Here is a 16,543-nt window from a genome sequence, read left to right on the forward strand (position 1 = left end):
AACCCCAGCCATCTCCTGAGAGTGGAATGTGTTGCTGTTCAGAGCTAGGAATCTGGTGAGCTGACCACCTATTCCTTCCCTTTTCCTGTCTCCCTGAGCTGCACTGAAAACAGTGAGTGGAGGAGAAAGCCTTCCCTATATAATTGGAAGCTCCAGGAGCAGGCTCACTGCCAGGCATAAATAAGAGTGACAGCAGAAGCTGTCACTCCTGATGAGTGACATTTAGCAGGTATATCAGCTTTCTCTCATAAAACAGGGAAGTGCTAGAGGATTTCACCGAGAGGAAAAATAATTATTTTAGGAAATTGAATTTATTCTTTTTCCCCATGCCCTCCAGTCCCTTCAGAAGCCTAGCTAGGCCAGACCAATCAGTACGTATGTCTGAGCTGGTGTACAGTTTTACTATGAGTTGGGAGTTCCCGTTAATTCTCTGTTGATTGCTGTACAATAGAGCAGGAAAGCTTGAACATTAATTTTTATTGTTTTATATTGGTTTTCTATTTGACATGCATTAATTTCTATTCCCAAGTCACATGAAATACTGGTCAACCTAGCTCAGTTTTTTAGATTTTCATCTGTGTATGGTAAAATGTTTCCTTTAAATATATATATATATATATATATATATATATATATATATATATATTGTTGGACATCAGTTCTCAGATTGATATTTTTGCTTTTCAGGGTTATTATCAAAGTAATGAGTTCATTATCACCCAGCATCCCCTGTTACATACCATCAGGGATTTCTGGAGAATGATATGGGATCATAATGCTCAGCTAATAGTCATGCTTCCTGATGGTCAGAACATGGTAAGATTCATGGGTAATTGTAGTTTGGTTCAACATAGGCTATAATACTATTCTAACTTGAAAACAAACAGGTCAACACAAACTTGGGTATGAAGTCTAGGATTCTACTAAACACATTTTTTTTAAAGTATGATAGTACTGATCTAAAACACAGGAAATCAACTTGTGTTACTCACTGTAGGCCAAATCTTAAGGTCCTTATTCAGGCAAATAGACAGTAACCGCAACTGAAGTCAACAGTAGTTTATCTGAGCAAAAACAGAGAGAAGCTCAAGTGTTTGGAGCTGCCTGTATACTTGAAGAATAAGCTAATGCACTCCTCAGTGATTAATGGCATATATTATAGGAACTCCTCTGTGGACTTATTTTTATGATTTTGGATAAGTGAGGAAATGGGAAGAGAACAATGTGTGAGTGTGCATTTTGGAGGACTTGAGAGATACTTCAGTGATCTGAGAAATAGCTGTGAACTGGAAAAGCTACAGTCTCACTTTCTCTGGAAACATTTCAAAAAGAATATTGTTTTCATAAATGGGAGACACTTTTAACTTAGTCTCAGTGATCAAGACAACTTCTAAGAACTGGTAAATGGCACCTAATATACAAGCAAGAAAAGTAGCAGAAAGGTAGCCATGTTAGTCTGTAGCTTCGAGAACAACAAGAAGTCTTGTGGCACCTTATAGACTAACAGATATTTTGGAGCATAAGCTTTCTTGGGCAAAGACCTGCTTCATCAGATGCATGAGTGAGGGGGTGGTTTCAGAGGGGTATTTAAGGAGTGGGTTCCCAGTAAGAGGGAGGGCCAGAGCTGACAAGGTCTATTCAGCAAGGTGGAAATGACCTAGTATCAACAGTACAAAGGCTCACATCCCCCTGTCTGATCTGACTTGTTTTTTCCTCTTTTGGTAAGTACTGTTGATACTGGGCCATTTCCACCTTGCTGAATAGACCTTGTTAGCTCTGGCCCTCCCTCTTACTGGGACCTCACTCTTTAAATACCCATCTGAAACCACCCACCCCACTCATGCATCTGATGAAGTGGGTCTTTGCCCACGAATGCTTATGCTCCAAAATATCTGTTAGTCTATAAGGTGCCACAAGACTTCTTGCTGTTTTCACAAGCAAGAAAATACATTTTTAATCCGGACAAATTTAAATTCATAAATTGAATTTTAAGACTGTCGCTTATATACATTTTGTGTTATTTTCTGCCAAAGCAGCCATGTTGGATTGTTTAATTTTGAGAACTCTAAGGAAGATGAGCTAAATTTGTGTGGGTTTTTTCTTTCTAGGCTGAGGATGAATTTGTTTACTGGCCAAACAAAGATGAGCCTATAAATTGTGACAGCTTTAAGGTTACTATGATTGCTGAAGAACATACATGTCTGTCTAATGAGGAAAAGCTTATAATTCAAGACTTTATTCTAGAAGCTACACAGGTAACATCATTGAGGTGGTAAACTCATGGGGATTTGATTGGTTAAAGTTAAGTTTTAAAGGTTTTAACATTTAAAAAGAAGATAATATGAGGTTCATTAATCAAACAGGCCAAGATCCACACAGCACTTGGGTACTGCACCCCTGAGCTTCACATCAATGAACTTTTGGGTGACTAGAAAACACTGAATGAATTGTGATCCACAAAACCTTAATTGGGACCATCTGCTCCCTATACTTCACATGGAAGGAGAGAGATCTTTAGAGTACAAAAGCTAGCCCACTAGGGCCATGTCCACAGTATCCCAGAACTTCAAAATGGCCATGCAAATGGCCATTTCAAAGTTTACTAATGAAGCGCTGAAATACATATTCAGCGGCTCATTAGAATGCCAGCAGCTGCGGCACTTCGAAATTGACGCGGCTCACCGCCACGCAGCTCGTCCACATGGGGCTCCTTTTCGAAAGGACCCTGGCTATTTCGAAATACCCTTATTCCTATCTGTTGTTAGGAATAAGGGGATTTCAAAGTTGCTGGGGTCCTTTCGAAAGGAAGCCCCATCTGGACGAGCCACGCGGTGGTCAGCCGTGTCAATTTTGAAGTGCCGCAGCTGCCGGCATCCTAATGAGGCACTGAATATGTATTTCAGCGCTTTATTAGTAAACTTCAAAATGGCCATTTGCATGGCCATTTCAAAGTTTTGGGCTGGTGTAGACACGGGCTAGGTGAGGAAACTTTTAGTTATATGCTGCAAGAGGAGTTAGCCTAAGCTTCATCCCTCTCACAAAAATGGATGCTGAATTTCAGGGAGAAGGGAGGAGCCTGTCTCTGGCAGGAAATAGGCAGGCCGGTACAAACCTAATCTGCATGCTCAAAGGCTGCTTAGCTATGCAAAGCAGCTAAGTAGGGTGGAGAATAATCTAGTTAGAAAGATTGAGGGAGACCCACATTAGAATAATCCATAGACCAGTGACCAGGTCACTCCCCTAACAGGTACTTAAACTTCACATTCCTTCATCAGGTCTTGCTCTCCCACAGCCCTGGTGAGTTCCCTGACCACTGGGCTAAAGTAAGTAAGGGCATCCTAATAACCAGCTGTTTTATGCAGCACCCATCCAGTCTCCAAATATGCCTATCAAACAGGTGTGTGAATGTGCATTTCCTCCTGTTTGTGGATCACATGGAGGCTTAAGTGGAGCAAGGTGTCAAGAGGCACAGAATAAGGGCTGGTGTACACTTCAGCATAGTTATCCTCACAGGGGTTTAAATCTGGGAATTAGGCACCTCCTTGCCTGTTGCGGATTCAGGACACAGATTGTAAACTTTTGCAAAGAAACCATGTGTTTCAGTGTGTGTGTAAAGTAAAGAGCTTTTGCTCCCATTAGGGCCTCTGCATAGTATAACGAAAGGTAATACAAATAATAATTGCATGAATTAAATGCGATAACATCAAGAAAATGAACAATGACTACACACATAGAAACAACAAAAATGCCTTTGTATTTTACTCATACAAATGCCCAATTGATTTTTATAGAAACATCATAGAAATTCTAGGCTAAATGTGGTTGCATTACCAAATTAACCCCAGAAATCTAAGAGATTAGTCCTAAAGTTACTAAGCACCCTAACCTAATACATTGAATTCAAGCTACTCACTTTTCATTTTGAGCATGTATATAAGTGTTTTGTGGAGCAAGAGGTCAATACCTTGCAAGACGCAGCTCTGGGGGTTTAAAACTTAATCTACTGGCCTTGAAAAAACAAGCTACCATTTTGCTAAGTTATTTGTGGAGCATCTGGTAGCTCATAAGTAACCCCAGTTTCCTGTTTGTAATAAAGTAAAGAGAATTGTAGACATTATTTTATGTGTTTTAGGCACTGACAGTGTGTGCAGCTGTCCACAAGCTATCGTGCAAGGGCAATCTACTCTTAAAAGAGCTAGATTTATGCAAAACTATTAATCATGCCATTTTCTTTTTAGGATGACTACGTACTTGAAGTGAGGCATTTTCAGTGTCCAAAATGGCCAAATCCTGATAGCCCTATTAGTAAAACATTTGAACTTATAAATATCATAAAAGAAGAAAGTTCCAACAGAGATGGACCCATGATAGTGCATGATGAGTAAGCATCGTAACTTTCACTTGGCTTTGGATACCATGTACATGGGCATTATCCTACCACACTCATGCTTAATCCTCATAAAGAATCCACTGAATTCAGGCCTCAGGCCACTAGAGAGAAAAAATAACAGAAGCAGGAGAACTAGCCTGTTATTTCAGTGCTATCAGCAAGAGAAACACCTGACTCAACATCAAGAACGTTCCCTTTGGGTCTTTGTGATTTGATAATGCGCAAGATGAACCAGTTTCCATATCATGAAGATTAAGTAACTTTGGCAACATCTACACTAGCCCAAAACTTGGAAATGGCCATGCAAACGGCCATTTCAAAGACTACTAATGAAGCACTGAAATACATATTCAGCTCCTCATTAGTCTGTAGGCAGCCATGGCACTTTTGAAATTGCCGTGGCTTGCTTCGCGCAGCTCGTCCAAACGGGTCCTTTTTGAAAGGACCCCACCAACTTCGAAATCAGCAGATAGGAATAAGGGGATTTCGAAGTTGGTGGGATCCTTTCAAAAAGGACCCCTGTCTGGACAAGTCGCGCAGCAGTGAGCCGCGGCAATTTTGAAGTGCTGTGGCCGCCTGCATGCTAGTGAGGCGCTGAACATGTATTTCAGTGCTTCATTAGTAATCTTCGAAATGGCCATTTGCATGGCCATTTCAAAGTTTTGGGCTAGTGTAGACATGGCCTTTGTGTCATTCTTTTATTATAGTGAGATGCAAATAAACTATTTAGCCACTGGTCTTTTGGAATTACTGTGGGTGAGATCCTCAGCCCTTCTCTGGCCCCTTTACCTAGGCAAAAGTGCTAGAGCAGCATGAAGGAGCACTAAAACACTCTGGTTCAAGCTGTGGGCGGATTCTCTCAGTGGAAGCACTGTAGAGATAACCCTTGAGGACTGGACTACCTCACCAGCCCTGGAGTAGAGGGTTGGCAGGGGGAGGGGTAGGAGCAAAATCAGCGAGATGCCTTGGAGCTGTGTTTTGTCAGTGCTGCTGAAATTCTTAGTTGTGTTGTTGCCCTCAGAGCAGACCAGGAAGGCTGCCATAACTTAGACAGGGGGCTTTTAATTACACTGGTAGCCCTGATGCAGCCAAAGATCAGAGGGATGCAAAAGCGGTATAATGTCACCAGTGGCCACTCTCCCTGTATGCTGTGCCCCCTAGCAGTACGGTGCAGAGTGTCACCCCCATACACTTGGAAGGCTTCTGCATCTTCTCCAGTTGGGGGAATATGATCAAGTTCATACAAATGTTTCTTTTGTGTGTTTCTGCCTTTCAAAAGGCATGGAGGAGTGACAGCAGGTACGTTCTGTGCGCTAACAACACTTATGCATCAGCTGGAAAATGAAAGCTCCATGGATGTTTACCAGGTAGCTAAGATGATCAATTTGATGAGACCAGGAGTCTTCACAGACATTGTAAGTAAATTAGTCAAATATGTTTATTTATGTGTAACCTGTATGGCAAAATTAGGTGTTCAAGCAGCAAAGTTATATTTTTCAGTGTGAAGCTCTTCAGTACTTAAAGCAACACTGTGTTCCAAAACAAAGTGTTTCATATGACGAGCTAAATATACTAAGCCTGCTTAATAGAATATTATTTAATAATTGTCAGTCAGAAAGTGCAATCCTTCCTATACCATTACAAAGTTTGCACTATAATTTGTGAATTATGGTTTGATTTCTCCAAGGAATAAATGCACTCTCCTAGACATTACAAGTGGCTCTAAGTGATCACCTGGATTTTTTCAGTATGATTAGGATGAAAGTTTTGTAAATGCATACTACTACTGCCACTAGGGCCCTGATCTTTGTTGACCGACTGAGCGATTGCTTCTGATTGATCTTATTGTATTAGAAACTGCAAACTTGAAAACAGAATTAGATTAGAAGGAATAAATACAGATTCTTTGCAGAGATGACAGTTGTGTGCTGAATTCAGCTGTTGGTTACACCAATGCAAACCATGAGGAAGTTCAGTCCTATTACTCCAGTGTTACACTGTTGTGAGAAAGGGAATATTTCACATTATGGGTGAAATCCTGGCCATGTTGGAATCAATAAAAACTTTATCTCTGCCTTTAGTGAGGCCAGAATTTCAAACCCTTGTTAAAAAAGAATACGAGAAAATATTCTCCCCTGGAGCATATGCACAAAAGACAGTTTGCAGATGGGGACTATTTCTCACAGAATTAATGCATCAGTTAATGAATTATACACAGTAGACTGCAGGGGGCTGTATGGCGACAGATTGACTCATCATCATTTGCTACATTATTATTGAGTAAAAGTATTACAAAACAATCCAGCACTATTTGTTAGATTACCTTACTGAATGTATCCTCTTTCCTTCTGTAGGAGCAGTACCAGTTTCTGTACAAAGCTATACTCAGTCTTGTTAGCACACGGCAAGAAGAAAATCCTTCTGCATCCATGGACAGTAATGGCACAGCTTTACCTGATGGAAATGCAGCAGAAAGCTTAGAATCTTTAGTTTAACTAAGACACACATGCACAACCGAGTCATCCTGAAATTTAGCATTGTTATTTTCATTTTTAAATTATGCAGGAAGAAATCAGACCAGTTATTACATGATCTGTTCCCTTCCCTTCTTCAAACAGTGGTTATTTTTGTGACATATGATTTTGCTTCCAAACTCACATCCTTAATAACGTGTGCCTTTTTTTGAAAGATTACTTGTATTACATTTGTTATGTCTGAACTAACTTGACTGAATTTTACAGTGTTTCTAAGAATGAAATTGTGGTATGTTTTCCAGTATTAGTTTTCAGTTTATCTGGCTTTATTTTTAACTTAAAATTTATCATATATATAGATGGTAGAAGTGTTCTCAACTAAAGATAAACATGTTTTTAGTATCCGATTACTTGCTGTATTTATAGCAATCCATGCATTTGCTAGAAATGTAACTTTTAATATAGTAGAATGTAAATAAAATACTGTTCTCTATAATATTCAACATTTTAAGGCTGCAGTAGATACTTGGAATAGTAACCTGATACTTACTGTAAATACTTCAATAGTGATTCCATGGACCAAATTTATATTTATAATTGTAGAGTTTTATATTTTACTACAGAGTCAGTTTTCTAGTTCTGTGTAATTGCATTGTTATAATGATGTAGCTCAGTATCTGTTTTTATTTTAACAAAGTCTTCTGATATACTATTGTGGCTCTTTGGTGATTAACCTTCATATATGTGCATGGGATTTTAACTTTTTGTGGGAAATATAAATTCAGTTGTTTTGAAATGAGAAGTTTTTATGGGAATAACATCTGTATTTGGCATTGTTTTAATTGTTTTTACCTAAGGCATTGAAAAAATAAACATAAATATTTCAATCTTTGCCTGTTAACAAGCCTAGCTCCATGAGAAATCTTCACCATCAGACCGAAGATATTTGACTTTTAAATACAATGCTACTGGCTAAAGGGCAAGTTAGAAAAACCCACCATGTGAAGTTCATCAGTGCTAAATTCTGGCCTGCTTCCTCCAGGATGTTTTGGCCCAATCTTGTTGCCTTCACCTGCTACTCAACTCTTTGCTGCCTCCTTCTGAGACCTGGCAGAAGCAACACAAGAAGCAGTGATGTCTAAGTAGAAGACTAAGCTTTGTCCCCAAGCTTCTTCAACCCTTTGAATTTATAACCTTAGGCACTGAGGCTGTAAAATGAAATCAGATCTGCTAGGTCCATGAGGATAGTAGAGAATATCTTGGGGAGAAAAAAGTGGTAAATTAGGCAGCAATAAGTCACAAGGACCAGATGGTATTCACCAGGCGAAGGCGAGTGAGGTACTCATCTTGGTCGCAGGGCTGAGGGGTGGAAGGATGCTGTTTGGGGTGCCCGAGGAGTTCCTGCCATTCGAGGTGAGTGCCTTACTCACCTCCCCGTTGTTTACGCCTGCCTCAGGCTGTGCCAGGTTATGAGACTGAGCAACGGGATGGGGAAGCGGAGCTGGGCCAGGCCAGAGGCAAGCAGTGGACGTGTCACAGCTTGAGCCCTGCACTTGCTCAGAGCCTGTGCCAGGCAGCCACACACTGTCGAGCTGTGCACCAGCCCTCCTGCCCCTGGCTGCCATGCACAGGAGAGCCACACAAGAGGTGCCCATCCCACCACTCCGCACATGCACCCCACCACATGGTGGGACAAGTGTGTGGCGGCAGCGGCGGTAACAGCAGCCCCTGTTGCCGCTGTTTTTGTGGCACAGCCCCTGCAGCCGATGCTGCCTGGATGGCTGTGGCCCAGCCCGGCACCTTTGTGCCCAGCTCCAGCAGTAGCGGCTCTGGTAAGACACCGGAATATAGAGCTGGGGGGGAGGGAAGCTGCAAGCACCTGGCTCTGGGGGAGGGAAGGGGGCTGGGGTTAGAACAGGCACCTGAGGGTGCCTGGCTCTGGGCGAGGGGGAGGGGGCTAGTGTGGGAACCTGGGGGTGCACAACACCACTCACACTCCGTGTTCCTGTCCCTGCTTACAGTGCCACCTCCACACACCCTGCCCCCAAACACAGCACCACCCACCCTCACTCCCCCTGTGCAGAGCACCACACACACCATCCCCTGCACACAGCACCACTTACACACCCCGATCACACACACACACCCCTCCAAACACCCTGCCCCGTGCACAGCACCACACTCACCTCTGCCCCTGCACACAGATCCGCTGCCCCCAGAACACCCTGTACACAGCATTAGAAGTGCTTAAACACACACATACGCCGCCCCTACACACAGCACCACTACACACACCTGTCCTGACACACAGTGCCACCAGCACACCCTGCCCCTGCCCATCACCCCACTTCCACACACCCCGCCCCTGCACACTTCCTGTGCGGCCCTGCCACAGTACTCCATGAGTGGCCTCTGGGGGCATGGGCCCACTGAGGTGGGAGAGACAGGGTCCTGGGAGGTCCACCACACACATCTCCCTCCCCCTCTGCCAGCAAGCCCAAGGGGAACCAAACACCGTGCCCCCCCTGCCACCAGCCAGCATAAGCAGTGTGTGTAGTTGTTGTTGTTTATGTATCTTCCCTTTGTCTGTAATATAACTACTATAAATATATGTGGGGGGGTTGCAATTTTATATTCTTGCCTCAGGCACAAATTTAGCTAGTTATGGCACTGGTGTTCACCCAACAGTTCTGAAGGAACTCAAACGTGAAATTGCAGAACTGCTAACTGTGGTAAGTAATACATCACTAAAGTGCCATTCTGTACCAGCGGACTGGAGAATAGCTAATGTGGCAACATTTTTTTTTAAAAAGCTCCAAAGGTGATCCTGGCAATTATAGGTCAGTAAGCCCAAAGTCTGTACCAGGCAATTCAAATATAAGTGTAGTAAAGAATGAATTATCAGACACAGAGACGAACACGTCTTTGGAAAGGTAAATCATGCTGCCGCAATCTATTACAATGCTTTGAGCAGGACAATATGCATGAATAAGGTGCATTCAGTTGATATAATGTACTTTTATGTTCAGAAAACCTTTGACAGTGTCCGTCACCAGCGGCTCTTAAGCAAAGTCAGCAGTCATGGAATAAAAGGAGAGAAATCGATGTTCAGTTTTCAGAATGGAGAAAATAATGATGTTTCCCAGGGGTTCAGACTGAGACCAGTGCTATTCCACACAGTCATAAATGATCAGAAAACGGGGTAAAGGGTGAGGCTGGCAAAACTGGCAGATCATAAAAATATAACTTAAACTAGTTAAACATAAGGCAGGCTGCCGAGTTACAGAAGGATCTCACAGAACTGAGTGACTGGGCAAAAAGATGGCAGTTGAAGTTCAGTGCTGATAAATGCAAAAGAATACACAAATAGAAACTATCTCAACCATACACACAAAATGATGGGATCTAATTTAGCTGTTACCGCTCGAGACAGGTTCTTGGCGTCACTGTTTCAGAAAACACCTGCTCAGTATGTAGCAGCAATGGTCAAAGCTAACTGCACGTTAGGAAAGAGAGAAATTGTAAAGCAGGCTTTCTGGGCTTTAGAATTCAAAGCTGTGAGAGCCAGGACTGTGACATGCAACATAGCTTGTCTGTGGAACTTCACATGGGGACCATTTATAACATTTTGTCTTCAGCGTCTCCAATTTATTTTCTACAATCCCAGAGCCTTAATATGGCTTCAGTCCTCCAGCAACAGAGCATCCTTTTATAGGAATTCACTTTGAAAGGGCTGTCTATTGAAACATGCCACATAACTGAGTGCACAGTAGCTAGCAGGGTCCACATGGCCAGCTGGAGTGCAGGTACTTAGGGTTATACCCCAACGTGCTGCATATAACTGACCGTGCAGACAAGCCCTAAGTAAAATGGATTTGCCTAAGAAATTAGGCAAATGTGTTCATTTTGCTGTGTTACATATAGATGAAATCTCAGATATGAGTGGACTGACCTGAATCAGTCAAAACAAGACATGGCATAATTTGTCTTCTAAAATTGTGCCAATGTGTTTATTCTATTAAATCCTATTTTCCACTTGATCTCCTCTGCTTCCATAGTTATGCAGCCTCCTGCCTCCCTTGCTCAAAGAGTCCACCAATTTCACAAGTAACTCATATGAAAAGGAAGGAGATGATCTTTGTGAATGAGGTCATTCACTGCTAAGGTTGTTCTAGTTCTCTTTTGCTTTTACTTGTCATTTTTGTATCATGCTAATTCCTGCTTAGGTAGGAAATATAGCTTCATGGGGTATCTTGTGCGTGAGCATATCATGAAGTATTGCTTACATGGGCTCAACCACGCTGAATAGCAGAGAAGGTTTGAATTTGCTTTTTAGCACATATGTTTGCACAGATACTCTGTAGTTTGTTCACCATTTCACTTCATTTGATAACCTGGAAGAGAGTTTTATATATATTATACCTGCTGATACCCACAAAAATACATGTTAATTTATAGCATTGTGAGACTTCATATATTGCATCTTTGCAAACCTCAACTGAGCTAAATTTTAAATAAAGGATTTTTCTTCCTTGCCAGAAGATTTCTTCCTCTAAGGGCCTTGGAACCAGCTTCTTCTCTAGCAATGCACTAAATTGCTTGAAACATTTGCATAAGTAGTTCAATAGGGCAGCTGTGGAATTTAAGGCCCTCTTCTTCCATCCAACAACAGAGAACATAAACAGACAAAATAATTTTTTTTCTCTTAATCCCACGGGGTGCAAGTGCCAGGGAGGTTAATTTTGATCTTATGGCTGTTTCCTTAACCTCATTCCCTAAGCCTCTTACTTTATATTTCCTCTCCTTACCATAATATTGGCACACAGTATGATTCAAAGCAACAGTACAAGTAATCCTAAAGCTCTTGTCTGCTCCAGCTTTTGTGCTGGGAAAACTGGCCTATAGCCCAGTACAATGTCATGCTTTTTATCCCGTGACAACTTCTAGTGTATTCACCTTCCTTCTTTCAACTGAAAATAGTTTTATATAAAATCAATGTACACAAAATGGTTTATAGGCAACTAAATTCTTCTGTAGCTTTTAAAACACTCAACCCAACTGCAAAGCCAAATGGTCCCATTTTGAAACTTCACCCTTGAAAGCACTATTTCTTTGAAACTACAACACTCTTTTGCCCACGTTTTACAATGATAATCTAAGGAATCCAGAGGTGTTCCAAGATTTCTTCCGCCAATGTCTGCCATCACATTCATCATCATAGCATGCCTGACAAGTTATTTAAAATGTAAATCCTTAGGATAATCTCTTTAGCAACACATACTTGTTTTGAGCTGGAAAAAAATTAAGAATCCTAAGACATCTCCCCTAATCTTCAACCTGTAATGGATTACTGATTTTAATAAACGTGTGTTGGTTCCCAAATAGAGCTGGCAAGTAATTCTCAGACAAAGGCCATTTAATTATTTTTTTCTTATAATCCAAGCTACAACCTCAAAATACATAGAGCCTGTCTTTTTAAACTGGGTCAAGTATGGAAAAGATTTTAGATATGCCCTGCTAGTCAGTCATCAACTAACTCTTAATAAACCATGTCAATTTAGGGATTTAAAAAAACAAACAAACCTGTGTTGTGTTATGTTAACAGATTTCCTGCTAAACACAGCCACATAAATGTACCAAATAAACAGATACTTACCAGTAATACATCCACCCCCTGAAAACACATTTGTTCTTGTGAATGCATACATGAAAACATTTACAGAAGTCATTGAGCTGTCACCTGCAACTGCTCTAATGACACCATAAGCCTTGCGAGCAGCAAGGGCTTTCACCCATGCTTAATGGTGCTGAAGTTTAAATTGTTACTTAAATTATCGTTCGCATGGGCTGGTAGCAATACTCCTGGTTACAGCTGTCTGCCAGTGAAGCCCCTGGCTTCAATTGTCTATAATGCTGCCATAGTGTAGCTATTTAGGCTGATGTTTTGTCAGCTGGAACGTGTCCATCACAAGAATTGGTTTGGGAAGCATTTCGCTGAAAGTGCCCAGCTAATCCTGTGAGTAAGCTGGCCAGGGGAAGAACTGCATGGAACAGAGAGGGAAGAGTGTTTTGCTCATGTTCAAAAAAATAAATAAATAACTCTTCCTCATTTTTCTTAAGGAAGCTAGCACCTCCCAGCTTTGACACAAGGGCTTGATCGTGAACAGCGTTGTGGCATGGCTAGGCCGCCAGCCAGCTGCATAAAACATCACCCAACTTTGGCCACACTGTTCACGCGCAACATGGTCGCACACTAAGCGACCTTGTTAACGTCCAACAGTTAAATGCACAGACGATTCCTGTGGCATGTTCCTGCCGGGGCAGAAACGGACATCCCAGTGATGGGGGCTGCAGTGGTGCAAAGTACAGGAGCTGACAACAGGGCTATGCTGTGCGCTCAGGGTCATTGTTCCTGCAAGCCCCAGCAACCTGGCGATGGTAAACTGGAAAGCAGCAGTTTGAGGAGTGCCAGGCACAGGATCCAGGGGCATAAGGAAAAATCATAGACTGCTAGGAGTGGAAGGGCCCTTGACAGGTCATCAAGTCCAGCCCCCTGCCCTCATGGCAGGACCAAGTACTGTCTAGAGCATCCCTGATAGACACTTAGCTAACCTGTTCTTAAATATCTCCAGAGATGGAGATTCCACAACCTCCCTAGGCAATTTATATCACTGTTTGACCACCCTGACAGAAAGATTTTCCCTAATTTCCAACCTAAACCTCTCTAGCTGCAGTTTAGGCCCATTGCTTCTTGTTCTAGCCTCAGGGGCCAAGAAGAACAAGTATTCGCTCTCCTCCTTATGACACCCTTGTAGATACTTGGAAAACTGCTATCATGTCTCCACCACCACCCCCCTGCCCCCGCCACCAGCCACCAATCATCTTTTTTCCAGACTAAACAAGCCCAATTCTTTCAGCCTTTCTTCATAGGTCATGTTCTCTAGACCTTTGCTCATTCTTGTTGCTCTTTTCTGGACCCTTTCCAATTTCTCCACATCATTCTTGAAATGCGGTGCCCAAACCTGGACATAATACTCCAACTGAAGGCTAACCAGAGCCAGGTAGAGTAGAAGAATGACTTCTCATGTTTTGGTCACAACACATCTGTAAATGCAGCCCAGAACCATGTTTGGTTTTTTTTGTTTTTTTTTTTTTGGCAGCATCACACTGTTGACACATATTTAGCTTGTGGTCCACTATAACCCCAGATCCCTTTCCACCATACTCCTTCCTAGACAGTCGCTTCCCAGTCTGTTTGTGTGAAACTGATTGTTCCTTCCTAAATGGAGCACTTTGCATTTGTCTTTATTAAACTTCATCCTGGTTACCTCAGACCATTTCTCCAATTTGTCTAGATCATTTTGAATTGTGACCCTACCTTCGAAAGCAGTTGCACCCACCCCTCCTAGCTTGGTATCCTCTGCAAACTTAATAAGTGTAGGTGCTATGCCAATATCTAACGTGTTGATGAAGCTACTGCAGAGAACTGGTCCCAAAACACACACACACACACACACACACACACACACACACACACACACACCCCACCCCCCCACCCCCTGGGGAACCCCACTTGTTCTACCTTTCTAGCAGGATTGAGAACCATTAATAACTAGTCTCCGAGTAGGGTTATCCTGCCAGTTTTGGACCCACCTTATAGTAGCCCCATCTAAGTTGTATTGGCCTAGTTGATTGATAAGAATATCATGTGAGACTGTACCAAATGCCTTACTAAAATCTAGCGAAACCACAGCCACCTTGTCCCCCTTATCCACAAGGCTCGTTATCCTATCAAAGAAAGCTATCAGCTTGGTTTGAGGTGATTTGTTCTTTACAAATCCATGCTGGCTCTTCCCGAGCACCTTATCACCTTCCAAGTGTTTGCAGCTGATTTCTTTAATTGCTTTTTCCATTATCTTTCCTGGCACAGAAGTTAAACTGACCAGTCTGTAGTTTGCTGCGTTGTTTTTATTCCCCATTTGATAGATGGGCACTATATTTGCTTTTTTTTCCAGTCTGCTGGCATTTCTCCTGTCACCCATGATTTTCCAAAGATGATAGCTAAAGGCTCAGATACCTCCTCTATCAGTTCCTTGAGTATTCTAGGATGCATTTCATCAGACCCTTGTGACTTGCAGATATCCACCTTTTCCAAGCGATTGTTAACTTGCTCTTTAGTTTATCTTCTAACCCTACCCCTTTCCCACTAGCATTCACTCTGTTAGGCATTCCTTCTCCCCCCTTCTAGGTGAAGACCAAAACAAAGAAATCTTTAAGCATCTCCGCCATTTCCAAGTTTCCCATTACTGTTTCTCCCTCCTCATTAAGCAATGGGCCTACCCTGTCCTTGGTCTGCCTCTTGCTTCTAATGTATTTATAAAAAGTCTTCTTGTTTCCCGTTGCGCCCATAGCTAGCTTGAGCTCATTTTTGTGCCTTTGCCTGTCTAATCTTGCCCCTACATTCCTGTGTTGTTTGCCTATATTCATCCTTTGTAATGTCTTTTTTTCCATTTTTATATGATTCCTTTTTTTAATTTGGTTAAGCCAAGGCAGTCTTTTGCCATATTTTCTATCTTTCCTACACAGCGGGATAGCTTGCTTTTGGGCCCTTAATAAAGTCCCTTTGAAAAACTGCCAACTCTCCTCTGTTGTTTTTCCCCTCAGTCTTGCTCCCCATGGGACCTTACCTACCAGCCCTCTGAGTTTACCAAAATCTGCCTTCCTGAAATCCATTGTCTCTATTTTGCTGTTCTCCCTTCTACCCTCCCTTAAAATTGTGAACTCTATGATTTCATGATCACTTTTACCCACAGAGGCGTCTGCACAAGTTTTGAATGGAAGAGTAAGGAAACTGGGCAGGTGGGTAGATGCAGAGAGCACAGGTCCCTGCAATTTTTTCCACCCCTGGGACGAAGAAATTCTGTTACATGCGCCAAGGAACATGGGGCTGGTCACCAGCAGTAGAAACGTGCTGCTAGCTGCAGATGTGCTGCCAATTTGTGGGGGTGAGGTGGCCCCTGACTCTCTCCTGGGTGGCCACCCAAGTGCTCTGCTGACAGGGAACAGTGGGGCAGATGTGGCGTGCTGGGGCAAGAGCCAGAAAGAAAGGATTGGTGGTAGAGAAGGGCAGACGGTGTGTTTTGAGAGGTGCGCGGGGGGGAGCTAGAAAGGGTGGGTGGGAGCAGAAGTGGCAGGCGGCAGTCTGGGGGAAGGCTAGGGATTCATTAATCCAAAGAGGAAGGGGGAAAGCACCCAGGGGCTGGGGGTAGCTAGATGCAAAAGGGGAAGAAAGTAGATATAAATTCATTTTCAAAACAAGTTTCTTGTGTACAGAAGACATCACAGCAGACATCCTGGACATCTAGCAACTCCACCTGTAGAAATCCACACAGTACAGTAATCCCTCAAGATACACACGGGTTGTGTTCCACTCAAGCCTCACGTACTCTGAAATTCATGTAAGTCAGGGGCTTGGGCAGCGGGGGGGTGGGGTGGGGGGGGGTGGGGGGTTAAGCATACAGTAGGTTAGGGCTGCAGGAGGGGATGGGGGTGGAGTTGAGCCAGGTTCATGGGGGTTGGAGCTGGGTCTGTGGGGCTTGGGGCCGGGGCGCGTGGCGGTGGCTGGAGTCAGAGCGCACAGTGGTAGCTGGAGCTGGGGCTGCACTGGAGGCTGGAGCTG

General features: G+C 42.9%; 1 protein-coding gene across 1 annotated transcript in view; it reads left to right on the top strand.

The window, feature by feature from the left end:
- Positions 1 to 7,755, top strand: part of PTPRZ1 (protein tyrosine phosphatase receptor type Z1) — a 184,462-nt gene extending 176,707 nt beyond the window's left edge. The window contains exons 26-30 of the mRNA XM_074984108.1: positions 688 to 816; positions 2,109 to 2,255; positions 4,239 to 4,381; positions 5,670 to 5,805; positions 6,745 to 7,755. Coding sequence (XP_074840209.1) covers positions 688 to 816; positions 2,109 to 2,255; positions 4,239 to 4,381; positions 5,670 to 5,805; positions 6,745 to 6,885 — 696 coding nt within the window. The 3' untranslated portion in view covers positions 6,886 to 7,755. The remainder of the gene's footprint in view (positions 1 to 687; positions 817 to 2,108; positions 2,256 to 4,238; positions 4,382 to 5,669; positions 5,806 to 6,744) is intronic.
- Positions 7,756 to 16,543: the final 8,788 nt, after the last annotated feature.

Source organism: Carettochelys insculpta, chromosome 1 (genome assembly GCF_033958435.1).
Source record: "Carettochelys insculpta isolate YL-2023 chromosome 1, ASM3395843v1, whole genome shotgun sequence".
NCBI classification, from domain to species: domain Eukaryota; kingdom Metazoa; phylum Chordata; order Testudines; family Carettochelyidae; genus Carettochelys; species Carettochelys insculpta.